At 42.9% G+C, this 15,234-nt stretch overlaps 1 protein-coding gene across 1 annotated transcript in view; it reads left to right on the top strand.

Moving 5' to 3' along the window:
- The window catches only part of ADGRB1 (adhesion G protein-coupled receptor B1), a gene marked incomplete in the record, with an annotated part of 689,450 nt that overhangs the window by 306,193 nt on the left and 368,023 nt on the right, over positions 1-15,234 (top strand). The window contains 1 exon segment of the mRNA XM_056522870.1: positions 13,600-13,758. Within this exon segment, the coding sequence (XP_056378845.1) occupies positions 13,600-13,758 (159 nt within the window).

Here is a 15,234-nt window from a genome sequence, read left to right on the forward strand (position 1 = left end):
TGCAATGTAAATTTCAAATTCACCTCGATATGTTTTGGGCTATAAAAATACTCAGAGGAAACCTAAGAGAACACAGAGAAAACATACAAACTCTTTGCAAATGGTGTCTTTAGTGGGATATTGGTTCCTGTTCTCATCAGTGGGTTAACCATCTAAATTCCAAATTCACCTTATGGTAAAGTTTTGAAGGAGACCGGAGGAAACCCACAATAACACAGGGAGAACATACAAACTCCTTACAGATATTGTCCTCGGAGGGATTTGAACCTACAACCCCAGTGAAACAAGATCTGTCAACATCTGGAGGTCCACAGTTTGGAAACTGGTGAGGTGGAGTCTGGGTGATTACTTCGGCTCCAAGAACAGCACTGACATGTCTACCCTGCATTATCATTAGTCAAGTGGTCTCCAAATTGTGAACCTCAATATCTTTCTAAACTATTACTCCCAGCATGCCAAGGCTTGTCAGAGCATGCTGGGAGTTGTAGTTTTACATTAGCAGGAGGCAAATTGGTTGGGAAACACTGTTCTCTGTGTATAATGGACTCTTGACCCTTTGCTGACTCTGGATGTCAGAGGAGAGATGGGTTGGGCAAGTGTCCCTCTGAAGAATACATGTACAAGCATATGCTGTCTGGGCATGCTGGGAGTTGTAGTTTTGCATCAACTCGATGCACATTGGTTGGGAAACTCTGTTCTATGTGTACAATGGACTCTTGACTCTTTACAGACTCTGGATGTCAGAGGAGAGAAGAGTTGGACAAGTGTCCCCCTGCAGAATACATGTATGAGTATATATGGTCTAGGCATGCTGGGAGTTGTAGTTTTTCAACATCTGGAGGTCCATAGTTTGGTAACTTTTGGGGATCCCTGGGCTGGAGTCTGGGAGATAATTTTAGCACTGACTACTCTACCCGGCATTATCCATAGTCCAGTGGTCTCTAAGCTGTGGACCTCCAAATGTTGCAAAACTAAATCTCCCAGCATGCAAGGGCTGTTCCGGTTTTACAAAATCTGGAGGTCCACAGCTTGGAGACTATAGACTTAGTCTTTGCTTTCAGTGAAGATTTTGCAGTCTGGTGTTTCCTGTATTACCTATATTATTTTTGACTCCAGCTGTTGGCTGTCCAGGGATGCACGGAGTTGTAGTTTTGCAACATTTGGAGGTCCACAGTGTGGAGACCACTAAGATGTATTCACACACGGCAGAATTGTTGCAGGAATTGCTTCATGTCAGAGGAGAGAGGGGTTGGGCAAGTGTCCCCCTAGAGAATACATGTATGAGTATATGCTGTCTGGGCATGCTTGGAGTTGTAGTTTTGTAGCATCTGGATGCACATTAGTTGGGAGACACTGTTCTATGTGTAGGATCTGGGGATAGACTTCCAAGGAGTGGCGGCTCTCCACGGCGCTGACCAGGAACGGATACATCAGGTAAGTAGAAAGGTGATTTTATTGGGATAATGCAACGCGTTTCACCGTGCTTGCGCGGCTTCATCAGGCATGGTAATCAGAAAGGGAGGGAGGCTTTTATACACAGTGCAGTTAACTCTTTAACAGCCTTCATCATATTTTAAAATATGATGAAGGCTGTTAAAGAGTTAACTGCACTGTGTATAAAAGCCCCCCTCCCTTTCTGATTACCATGACTGATGAAGCCACGCAAGCGAGGTGAAACGCGTTGCATTATCAAAATAAAATCACCTTTCTACTTACCTGACAGGTCCGTTCCTGGTCAGCGCCGTGGAGACCCGCCACTCCTTGAAAGTCTATCCCCAGTTGCTGTCTACTTGGTTGGGAGGCTGCAGACCGGACCCTATAGCTCGCTCACGCTTACCATTGTTGTGTGTGAGTCCACACAACCACCTGGGGTAAGAGGCTTGCATAATCATTCCTTTTGCCATATTCACCCGGGTGGTTTACGCTATGGAGCGCTCTTTTTTGTTTTTATACTATGTGTATAATGGCCTCTTGACTCATTGTTGTCCCTGGATGTCAGAGGAGAGAATTGTTGGGCAAGTGTCCCCCTGCAGAATACATGTATGAGTATATGCTGACCGGGCATGCTGGGTGTTGTTGGTTTGCATCAGCTGGAGGCACATTGGTTGGGAAACACTGTTCTATGTGTATAATGGCCTCTTGACACTTTGTTGACGCTGGATGTCAGAGGAGAGAACGGTTGGGCAAGTGTCCCCCTGCAGAATACATGTACGAGTATATGCTGTCTTGGCATGCTGGGAGTTGTAGTTTTGCAACATCTGGAGATTGGAGACTGCTGGGGAAAACTGTGGGGAAGTCTGGGAGATAACGTCAGCACCAAGGACAGCACTGATGGGTTTACCCTGTATTATCCTTAGTCCAGTGGTCTCCAAATGTTGTAAAACTACAACTCCCAGCATGCCCGGACAGCCGTTGGCTGTCCGAGCATGCTGGGGGTTGTAGTTTTACAACATCTAGAGGTCCACAACTTGCTTCTGTTGAAGGATTTTGCATTGTGTTGTATTTATGTGTGATTTCTTGCACCATGTAACTCAGTTGTCTCCAGCCGTTGGCCGTCCGGGCATGCTGGGTGTTGTAGTTTTGCAACATCTGGAGGTCCACCATTTGGAGATCACCAGGGCGCGATCACACACGTCATCTGCATGAGATTTTGCAGAAATCCAGGCATTGGCTGCAGACCCAACCCCCATTCAGATGCATTAAACCGATTGCCGTTTTTTTCCGATAAGTGAGCGAGTTCCGCGAACGACCGCAACCTTTTTTTTTTTTTTTTTTTTTTTAACGTTCCGAACTCCAAACGTGTAAACTAAGAAAGCCGCTAAAAATAAACCCATAAGCCGGAATAAAATATAAATAAAAATAAAAAGACGTCCGTTTACGAGGCCGGGGAACAAATGACCTTGATTCACTCATTTGGAGCGGGGCCGAGGAGGAGATTAAAATCCTAGAAATGGTGGCATTCCATTCATAAAGGACGCGGGGGGGGGGGGGGGGGGGAGGTGAATTGGACAGTTTTATAACTCACCGCTGTCAAGGGGAAAGGTTGATTCTGGGATCGATAAGACCTGGATGTTATTGCGCTCGAATTCTGACACAGCCTAAAAGGTCACGCGTAGTCCCTGGGATGGCGAAAACCATTAAATGACGATCCCTTTCCTTGTTTTTCCCGCATGTTCACTAAGCATGGCTGAAAAAATCCTAATGAACAAGAAGGTGGGGGGGGGGGGGGGGGGGAGAGTATCATTAAATGTAGCAAATGGCATAAAAAATGGTATCCGGAATCAGGATCGATGGTCTTCGTAGAATTTCACGATAAAACATCTTAAAGGGGTACGTAAAACATCTTATCCCCCATCCTCTATATTATCCCCTGCCAATGGGGACCCCCACAATCTCCGCTGCAGCACCGCTGTCATTTGGTGCACGGAGCGAGCTCTGCTCAGTGTCCGATGACTGACGATGCCGGCCGCCATGCCCCCTCCATTCACCTCTATAGGAGAAGGCGTGAGGGCTACGTACTAGCCGTCACGCCCCCTCACATAGACACGAATGTAGGGGGCGTGGTGTGACGTCACGCCATCACGGATGCCACCGCCGCTGCCGGCCTGGAGACCATGAGGGACCCCCGCTTCTAACATCTTATCCCCTTTCCTTTGCTGAGGGGATAAGATGTTTACAGCAGAGTAACCCTTTAAACGTAAGGTCCATTGAGTAAACTCTAGAATGACTCCACATGGTCTTCACGTTGATGAACCATAAAACGCTGACCTGGCTGACCCCCCATCATCTTATTTCCATGGTTCCAGTTATGAGAAGCTCAAGTATTCCGCTTTTCTGACCAGCAGAAGGTTGAGTGGGCCACAGAAAAAGATTACGGCACGCCAGACATTCCAAAAAGGGGCAACCACACAATACATGAACCGATTAGTTCCCCCCGTATTTAAGTAGAGTAGCTGAAGACATCAGAATGAACAAGAAGTGTGTGTGAGTTTGGGGGGGGGGGGGGCTTATCATGAAATGTAACAAATGCCATCAAAATTAGGAAACAGGACCTTGACCTGTGGTTGCATCGATGGTCTTAGCAGGGCTTCCTTGAGTAAACACTAATATGGTTCATCTTGTCACGATTCGGCTGGCTGGAGGTGGATCCTCTGTGCCAGAGAGGGATTGGCGTGGACCGTGTCGGTGGACCGGTTCTAAGTTGCTACTGGTTTTCACCAGAGCCTGCCGCAAAGCGGGATGGTCTTGCAGCGGCGGTAGCAACCAGGTCGTATCCACCGGCAACGGCTCAACCTCTCTGACTGCTGAGATAAGCGCGGTACAAGGGAGTAGACAAGAGCAGAGTCGGACGTAGCAGAAGGTCAGGGCAGGCAGCAAGGATCGTAGTCAGGGGCAACGGCAGGAGGTCTGGAACACAGGCTAGGAACACACAAGGAACGCTTTCACTGGCACAATGGCAACAAGATCCGTCAAGGAAGTGCAGGGGAAGTGAGGTGATATAGGGAAGTGCACAGGTGAAGGTACTGATTAAAACCCATGCGCCAATCAGTGGCGCACCGGCCCTTTAAATTGCAAAGACCCGGCGCGCGTGCGCCCTAGGGAGCGGGGCCACACGCGCCGGGACAGCACAGACGGGGAACGAGTCTGGTAAGCGGGTCGGGATGCGCATCGCGAGTGGGCGCGTCCCGCATCGCGAATCGCATCCCGGCTGGGGACATTATCGCAGCGCATCCGGTCAGCAGGTCTGACCGGGGCGCTGCGAACAGGAGAACGCTGCGAGCGCTCCAGGGAGGAGCGGGGACCCGGAGCGCTCGGTGTAACACATCTTATGTCAGCCACATGGTCTTCACATTGATGAACCATAAACCTAACAATTGCTGCCCCCCTGGGGGGGGGGGGGCAGCAATTGTTAGGTTTATGGTTCATCAATGTGAAGACCATGTGGTTGACATAAAAAGAACTTGGCAAGAAGAGCTGAATCCTTGGGTTCCTCATAGAGCCATGAAAATTAGATGATGGCAGGTGGGGGGCACCCCCATCATCTGATTTTTATGGCTCTCATAGGAACCCAAGGATTCAGCTCTTCTCGCCAAGAGAAAGAGAACATTTAGTGGGCCAAACATGTTTTTCAAAGTTTTGACATACCGGCTATTCCAAAAAGGGGCAACCACATAATACATGTCCAGCTGAAAGCAGCATAATGTCAACTTATGTCAACTACATTTTCTCATCCTTGATGAACCGTAAAACTCAAGGGGAATAAATCCCCGACTTACCAAAAACTGCAGCCCCCCCCCCCCCCCCAATGATCTGATTTCCATGACTCCAGATATGAGAAGCCCAAGGATACAGCTCTTCTTGCCAAGAGAAGGGTTCGATGGGCCAGACATTTCTTGCAAAGTTTAATACCTGCCAACCAATCCAAAAAGGGGCAACCACATAAAACATGAACCAAATTGGTCCTACCCTATTTTCACTAAGAGAAGCTGAAAGTATCATAATGGACAAGAAGGTAAGGGAGTATCATGGAATATAACAAATTACATAAAATGGAGAGTATCAGGGATGGACCGTAACCTGTTGTTGCATTGATGAAGTATCTCAAATGCATTGTCTATTGGGTCAACAGTAGTGGTCCCCATTCCAGTACCCATAAGACTTGTTATCTATCTCAATATAGACACATGGCTTTACACCTATCAATAACATGGTCTTACGTTGATGAACCATTAAACTCAATGTACTAGTATATGCTGTCTGGGCATGCTGGGAGTTTTAGTTTTGTTTCATCTGGAGGCACATTAGTGGGGAAACACTGTTCTATGTGTACAATGGCCTCTTGACTCTTTATTGACTCTGGGTGTCAGAGGAGAGACAGGTTGGGCAAGTGTCCCCCTGCAGAATACATGTAGGAGTAAGTGCTGTCTGGGCATGCTGGGAGTTGAAGTTTTGCATCAGCTGGAGGCACATTGGTTGGGAAACACTGTTTTATGTGAACAATGGCCTCTAGACTCTTTGTTAACCCTGGATGTCAGAAGACAGAAGGGTTGGGCAAGTGTCCCTCTGCAGAATACATGTAGGAGTACGTGCTGTCCGGGCATGCTGGGGGTTGTAGTTTTGCATCAGCTTGAGGCACATTGGTTGGGAAACATTGTTATATGTGTACAATGGCCTCTCAACTCTTTGTTGACCCTGAATGTCAGAGGAGAGAAGGGTTGGGCAAGTGTCCCCCTGCATAATACAAGTAGGAGTATATGCTGTCCAGACATGCTGGGAGTTGTAGTTTTATTCTATGTATTATCCTTAGTCCAGTGGTCTCCAGATGTTGTAAAATTGTTGTAGTTTTACAACATCTAGAGGTCCACAACTTGCTTCCGTTGAAGGATTTTGCATTGGGTTGTGACCTTTATACATCGGTCTCTAATTATAGCTGCCCACACCTCACCCCCCCCCCCCCATCATCTGATTTTCATTGAATATCGGGCTCCAGATATAATAAGCCCAATGATTAATTTATTTTTGCTGGGAAAAGGTTTATTGGGCTGCACATTTCTTGCAAAATTTACCACATGCCACCCATTTAGAAATTAAGGAACCACATGACTTAAAGGTGTATTCCAGGAATTGTTTTTTTTTTTATTATATCAGTTGGCTCCAGAAAGTTAAACAGAATTGTAAATTGCTTCTATTAAAAAATCTTAATCCTTCCAATAATTATGACCTGCTGAAGTTGAGTTGTTCTTTTCTGTCTGACAACAGTGCTCTCTGCTGACACCTCTGCTTGTCTCGGGAACTGCACAGAGTAGAAGAGGTTTGCTAAGGGGATTTGCTTCTACCCTGGACAGTTCCTGAGACAGGTGTCATCAGAGAGAGCTTAGACAGAAAAGAACAACTCAACTTCAGCAGCTCATAAGTACTGAATGGATTAAGATTTTTAATAGAAGTAATTTACAAATCTATTTATCTTTCTGAAGCCAGTTGATATATAGTAAAAACGTTTCTTTCCTGGAATACCCCTTTAATTTATCAGCTGCTAGATAAGAACCATGCACAGGACATGCCCCACTACTTCCCTCATTATGGAAGTATTAGAGAGGGTATTGTCCTTGTGCTGGCACTATATGGCGGCACACAAAGGACTTGGATCTGTATTACTGATTAATGGGAAGTCTATGCATAGGAGTACACGGCAAAAACCTTACTGTATTTTGCATCTTTTTGTGGTTCCTAAAAATGTAGGTACATGATGCTTAAATATGAGAACACTTTTTTTTTTTAACCTAGGAGCGACATCATGTGATCATGTGCCACCGCAAGTTGTGAATTCTGTTCTACGCCAAACTAAAATAATCTTTTCCCTTTACGTAAAATCTTGGCGCGGTGAACCTGCCTGAATATGTGCCCACTACAAATGGAATGACACTGAAACGGGCGCAGCGGTATTAATAATCCTCCAAAATAAATAATACCGCCATTTTATGTTTCATGAAGCAAACTATGAATATTTTTGGAAAACTATTTGAAAATTGGTGTTTTTTTTGTTTTTTTTTTACTTTCGAAGTACCCGGCGGCTGCGGCCATTTAGAGGACTGACCCTAGATCATTTATAAATCCAATTTGGACAACGCCGGGAACTTCCAGCCCCTGTTAATCCTGTTATTCTCTCCTTCTCAGCCTGCAGCACCAATAAAGGAATCGCAACCTATTCGGCGCAGTAGATTTATTGGATCTTTTAATTCCATGGAGTTGCATATTTTATTATTGGTGTGTGAAATAAAATTATTATTACAGCTGTAGAGAGCAGGTTTCCAGGTCAGATTTATTGAGCTAGTAAATTGTACTGCGTTGCCTTCATATAAATTCTGAATATTTTATGAGAGGTTGTGGGGTCTGCGAGAAGTATTGCAGATGTTGGTGCTTATCAGGCAAAGACGCCGTGAATGGATTATGTAAGAACTTGTTACTATGCTAATAATCTTATCCCCAGTTTTATGGGGGAAGAAAATTCTCAGCTTCTTTAAAAGAACTTTAACATTGTAAGTCCTTGTCTACAAGATGTGCAGAGTCCAGGAGGAGGAGACACACAGCACACGGAATCTACATACACTACATTACTGATCCTGAGTTATATCCTGTATTATACCCCAGAGCTGTACTCACTATTCTGCTGGTGAGGTCACTGTGTACATACATTACATTACTTATCCTGTACTGATCCTGAGTTATATCCTGTATTATACTCCAGAGCTGTACTCACTATTCTGCTGGTGAGGTCACTGTGTACATACATTACATTACTTATCCTGTACTGATCCTGAGTTATATCCTGTATTATACTCCAGAGCTGTACTCACTATTCTGCTGGTGAGGTCACTGTGTACATACACTACATTACTGATCCTGCACTGATCCTGAGTTATATCCTGTATTATACCCCAGAGCTGTACTCACTATTCTGCTGGTGAGGTCACTGTGTATATACATTACATTACTTATCCTATACTGATCCTGTGTTATATCCTGTATTATACTCCAGAGCTGTACTCATTATTCTGCTGGTGAGGTCACTGTGTACATACATTGCATTACTTATCCTGTACTGATCCTGAGTTATACCCTGTATTATACTCCAGAGCTGTACTCACTATTCTGCTGGTGAGGTCACTGTGTACATACATTACATTCCTTATCCTGTACTGATCCTGAGTTATATCCTGTATTATACTCCAGAGCTGTACTCACTATTCTGCTGGTGAGGTCACTGTGTACATATATTACATTACTTATCCTGTACTGATCCTGAGTTATATCCTGTATTATACCCCAGAACTGCACTCACTCTTCTGCTGGTGAGGTCACTGTGTATATACATTACATTACTTATCCTATACTGATCCTGTGTTATATCCTGTATTATACTCCAGAGCTGTACTCACTATTCTGCTGGTGAGATCACTGTGTATATACATTACATTACTTATCCTGTACTGATCCTGAGTTATATCCTGCCGTCCTAGGTATATATGTTTAGCGTCCTTTAGGGGGCTGGTTTGGATTAGGGTTTATCCTTGTATAATGGTCACTTTTTCCAGTGATTAATACATTTTGTTACTTATACAATTCAGTGATTCGATGATTTAATGTACAGCAGGACAATAGAGAAATTTTAGACAGTGGTGGAATCCATTCACCCCCCCCCCCCCCCCTTCACCCCAAACCCATCTTAATTATCGAGGGACATGTTAAAAATAATTAAGAATCCTTAGTCGATGATGCTCGGCCATCGATTCTATGGATCCTATCGATTGAATTGTTCCTTATATGTTGTAATTATGTTCTAACAGTTACCGATTCTTAAACAATTGTATCAAATAACAAATCATAACGGCTGCATGAGTCTGTGACGGGGATTCAATGACGAGTATTCATTAACTCTTAAAGGTCAATATTATGGATTGTCTCGATGACCCGCCATCTGCTCTGCCCTCTGGACCGCGAGGAACCTTCTGCTGGTTATTGAATGTAATTGTTACTAAATTCCAATTGTAATTGTAGAAATACGGCAGGAAGTGAGTTATGTATTTTGCTGTTTTTCTGTACTGTAGACTCTTTTTATTGCAAGGGACACAGTTGTGCAGTATATTCATTGGATATTTTGGATATTTTTGTGCATTTTTTGGTATAGCAGTTTGAGATTATTATTATTATTATTATTATTATTATTATTATTTTGTATTTTATTTGTTTCCCTTTATTCTTTATCATTTGACAAGAGGGTAAAAAAGCAAGAGCCTCCAGCTGCTTCGCTTTTATTCCATCATTTCAAAACAGAGGATATTCATGACACAAGAAAACAGACGCGTTTCGAGACTAATCTGGCTCTTAGTCAAGGCACTAAGTCATTCTATATCAGTGGTCTCCAACCTGCGGACTTCCAGATGTTGCAAAACTACAACTCCCAGCAAAACTACAACTCCCAGCCGTTGGCTGTCCGGGCATGCTGGGAGTTGTAGTTTTGCAACATCTGGAGGTCTGCAGGTTGAAGACCACTGTTCTATATACTCGTATAAATAAGACATCTCACAATACTATGATTTCTACAGACACTGATATTTTGGATATTTTTGTGCATTTTTTGGTATAGCATTTTGAGATTGTTATTATTTTTATTATTATTATTATTATTATTATTATTGTTTTATTTATTTATTTTTTTATTTGTTTCCCTTTATTCTATATCAGTTGACAAGAGGGTAAAAAAGCAAGAGCCTCCAGCTGCTCCAAAAAAATGAAAAATAAAACTTTACTTTTATTCCATCATTTAAAAACAGAGGATATCCATGCCATAAAAAAAACAAGGAAACTGACGCGTTTCGAGCCAAATCTGGCTCTTAGTCATGGCACTAAGTCATTCTATATCAGTGGTCTCCAACCTGCGGGCCTCCAGATGTTGCAAAACTACATCTCCTAGCATGCCAGGACAGCCATTGGCTGTCCAGGCATGCTGGGAGTTGTAGTTTTGCAACATCTGGAGGTCCGCAGGTTGAAGACCACTGTTCTATATACTCATATAAATATGGCATCTCACAATACTATGATTTCTACAGACAGTGAATGAGCCAAGGATAAGGACACATGGGGTTCTGTACTGTAGACTCTTTTTATTGCAAGGGACACAGTTGTTTAGTATATTCATTAGATATTTTGGATATTTTTGTGCATTTTTTGGTATAGCATTTTGAGATTATTATTATTAATTATTATTATTATTTTGTATTTGATTTGTTTGCCTTTATTCAATATCAGTTGACAAGAGGGTAAAAAAAGCAAGAGCCTCCAGCTGCTCCAAAAAAAGAAAAATAAAACTTTGCTTTTATTCCGTCATTTAAAAACAGAAGATATCCATGACATAAAAAACAGAAGAAAACTGACGCGTTTCGAGCTGAATCTGACTCTTAGTCATGGCACTAAGTCATTCTGTACTGTAGACTCTTTTTATTGCAAGGGACACAGTTGTTTAGTATATTCATTAGATATTTTGGATATTTTTGTGCATTTTTTGGTATAGCATTTTGACATTATTATTAATATTATTATTTTTTAGTATTTTATTTGTTTCCCTTTATTCTATATCAGTTGACAAGAAGGTAAAAATGCAAGAGCCTCCAGCTTCTCCAAAAAATGAAAAATAAAACTTTGTATTTATTCCATACTTTAAAAACAGAGGATATCCATGACATGAAAAAAAACAAGTAACCGACGCGTTTCGAGATAAACCTGGCTCTTAGTCATGGCACTAAGTCATTCTATATCAGTGGTCTCCAACCTGCGGACCTCCAGATGTTGCAAAACTACAACTGAGAGCATGCCCGGACAGCCTACGGCTGTCCGGGCATGGCTGGGAGTTGTAGTTTTGCAACATCTGTAGGTCCGCAGGTTGAAGACCACTGTTCTATATACTCGTATAAAAAAGGCATCTCCTAATACTATGATTTCTACAGACACTGAATGAGCCAAGGATAAGGGACACATGGGGTTCTGTACTGTAGACACTTTTTATTGCAAGGGATATAGTTGTTTAGTATATTCATTAGATATTTTGGATATTTTTGTGCATTTTTTGGTATAGCATTTTGAGATTATTATTATTAATTATTATTATTATTTTGTATTTGATTTGTTTGCCTTTATTCAATATCAGTTGACAAGAGGGAAAAAAAAGCAAGAGCCTCCAGCTGCTCCAAAAAAAGAAAAATAAAACTTTGCTTTTATTCCGTCATTTAAAAACAGAGGATATCCATGACAGAAAAGAACAGAAGAAAACTGACGCGTTTCGAGCTGAATCTGACTCTTAGTCATGGCACTAAGTCATTCTGTACTGTAGACTCTTTTTATTGCAAGGGACACAGTTGTTTAGTATATTCATTAGATATTTTGGATATTTTTGTGCATTTTTTGGTATAGCATTTTGAGATTATTATTATTATTATTATTATTATTATTATTATTTTTTAGTATTTTATTTGTTTCCCTTTATTCTATATCAGTTGCCATAAAAAAAAACAAGGAAACTGACGCGTTTCGAGCCAAATCTGGCTCTTAGTCATGGCACTAAGTCATTCTATATCAGTGGTCTCCAACCTGCGGGCCTCCAGATGTTGCAAAACTACATCTCCTAGCATGCCAGGACAGCCATTGGCTGTCCAGGCATGCTGGGAGTTGTAGTTTTGCAACATCTGGAGGTCCGCAGGTTGAAGACCACTGTTCTATATACTCGTATAAAAAAGGCATCTCCTAATACTATGATTTCTACAGACACTGAATGAGCAAAGGATAAGGGACACATGGGGTTCTGTACTGTAGACTCTTTTTATTGCAAGGGACACAGTTGTTTAGTATATTCATTAGATATTTTGGATATTTTTGTGCATTTTCTGGTATAGTATTTTGAGATTACGTAACTTAAATGGGGTACTCCGCTGCTCAGCGTTTGGAACAAACTGTTCCGAACGCTGGAGCCGGCTTCGGGAGCAGTGTTGGGTGCAAATATTAGCATTTTTTTTTTTTATTGTGAATTTGCGAATATTGCGAATATATTCGCTATATATTCGAAATGATGAAAAAAATAATTTCACAGAACACATCACAGTGATCATCATCCCTCCCTGCTTCCAGCTTGTGGCCTAAAGAAGGCTCCAATACTAGTTACTGTGTGAGACTGCGGAGCGCGAATATTTCACATATGCGCATATTCCTTCTTTTAGCTTTTGGGCCAATGAGAATGATGCAAATACACTGGTCAGAGGTGGGCAACATCCCTAGCCACCAATAGTAATGTTGCCCACCCCTTCACTGTTTTCTTCCTCCAATACGCACATTCGCGGTTACGCGAATATTCATTGAATACACAACGAATATAACGAATATGTGAAATTTGCAAATATAGGACAAATATACGTCTATATATTTGTGAAATATCGCAAATTCGAATATGGCCAATGCCGGTCAACCCTAGTCGGGAGCTTGTGATGCCCCCCGCATTATGTCATGCCCCGCCCCCTCAATGCAAGTCTATGGAAGGGGGCGTGGCAGCCTGCTCATCCTTCCCTTAATTCCTCAATAAAGATATGTATGTATATTACAGGGAGATGGGGATGTAGCTGTAGGGCATGGTCAGATTTGGTGACAGCGCTCAGGGGGCGGAGCAAAATCTCAGAGACAAAAAACAGCCACACCTCCAGGGACAGCCGAGGCTGTTGTCTAGTGAGAAAGGGAGGAGCCGGAAGCTGCTGAGACAACACCACAATGACAATGAGAGGACTACACAACTTCCTGTTGACTGAGCATGGGGGGTAGTCAGGGAATTGCTCAGACAACACCACACTGACAATAAAAGGACTACACAACTTCATGTCAGGGGTAAATAAACGAAACATGCTGAATTCAGTACAAATTATAATACTACATTAGTATGACATATGTTTTGAGGATAGATGTTTTGATATATTAATTTAATTTGATACTGGAAAATGATTTTAATGTCTTTTTACCCAGACCTTGGATTGAAGATGATGAAATCTGTTTGTTTTCTCTCACAAGGTGGATGGACGGCATGGACCTCATGGGGGGATTGTAACAGAGACTGCGGGGGTGGGCTGCAGACAAGAACCAGGAGCTGTCAGTCTCTCCCTGATGAAGGCCACATCTGTGAAGGGGTTTTAGAAGAAGGTCGACTCTGCAACAGAAAGGCTTGTAACGGTGAGTGTATGAGACTTTACTATGTCATGTGGTGTCTGATGTCTATGATTTACCCAGAAATTATATTAATTGTATCCTTAATCAATGATGAAGGTGTGATATACGAGACAGAGACCTTTCCCCAACAGTATAACCCTTCACCTCCAAACTAGGAAAATAGTTTGGTCAATGTTTTATAATATTTAAACTATAGTAGAAGAGTAAAGGCTAAGGGCACCAGGCTATGTGGAATGTATAACAGGGTCCTAGCAGTCAAAAAATTAAATGCAAAAACTACATAGGTGGAGTCACGGCTGCCTGGGGTGCTATACTCGTAGTATACAGATATAACCAACAATAACATGGAAGCAAAGAACGAGCGTGCACTCACCACTCCTGTGGGCTGCTGGTCTTAGATTTGTGGTGTCGGGTGAGGTTAATATGCAAATTAATCTTTTCGTGACGCCAGGGCACAGTTAGACTATACACTGTCCGAGGTTGAGCCAGCTTCTCCTGTGCCAGGCACGGGGCAATAAATACTCAGACACAAGATTACAGATAACTGGCTTTATTGAGGCTTCATAAATGGTAAAATCCGTTAGATCCATTGGTACCAAAGGGTAAACCTTGGAAGCTTATCGCCTTGCTGGGACTTGTAGTTGATTGTACTGTGTATGACTTGCTGTATGGCAACCCACGCTGACTTTAGTGACTGACTTGAATAACTGACTTGGATGACTGACTTGAATCCCCTGGACTTAGTGCTTACCGGTAGGCGCTGACATTCACCTTGGTGCAGGGGATTTGCTTTAGCAGATGCGTGGTTGCAGGATTAGACTTGAGGCCTCCTCAGAACACCACACACTCTCTCTTCAGACTTTCTCCAAACTGGGCCTCAGCTAACGCTGAACTCCCACCACACTTTTTCTTTTTTTTTTAAGAGCCGAGTAACGTGCTCTCGAATCACCCAATGTGCAAGAAAATGTGCAAGGAAATGTGCAAACGTGTTACACTAAGAAAACGTGCACAAAGGATGCGGTCTATCGCAAGACTTCTCCAATAGGAGAGAGGTCCCCCAAAAAACCTTACCCTTCACCTCCGGACCAAAAGGTACCTGCGAGGTTCCAGGTTCGATGTCCCTTTTCGCCGAAGCTACTAAGGGACCACAAATGCTCCCGGAATCTCCCTTGGTGTTAGCCAAGGTAACTGCCCGCAGAGCCGATAACGGTTGGTACCCTGCCCATGCAAGAGTAGGTGTTTTGCAGGGAGTTGTGGAACCTAATGGCCACACACACCTCCCCTAGACCGCCAGGAGGGACACCCAGAAGGGCTACCGCATCCTGACAAATCCTGTGGACACACAACACGCAAAAAGTGGCACAGTGACAAAAAAATAAATAAGGGAATGTCGCAGATATACTGCCCGGACATCCTGCCGGATCTATAAAAAATTATCTGATCCTAGCCAGAAGGCCGGCAATCAAGAGGTGAGTGCCA

The sequence above is a fragment of the Hyla sarda genome, chromosome 5, assembly GCF_029499605.1.
Source record: "Hyla sarda isolate aHylSar1 chromosome 5, aHylSar1.hap1, whole genome shotgun sequence".
Classification (NCBI taxonomy): Eukaryota; Metazoa; Chordata; class Amphibia; order Anura; family Hylidae; genus Hyla; species Hyla sarda.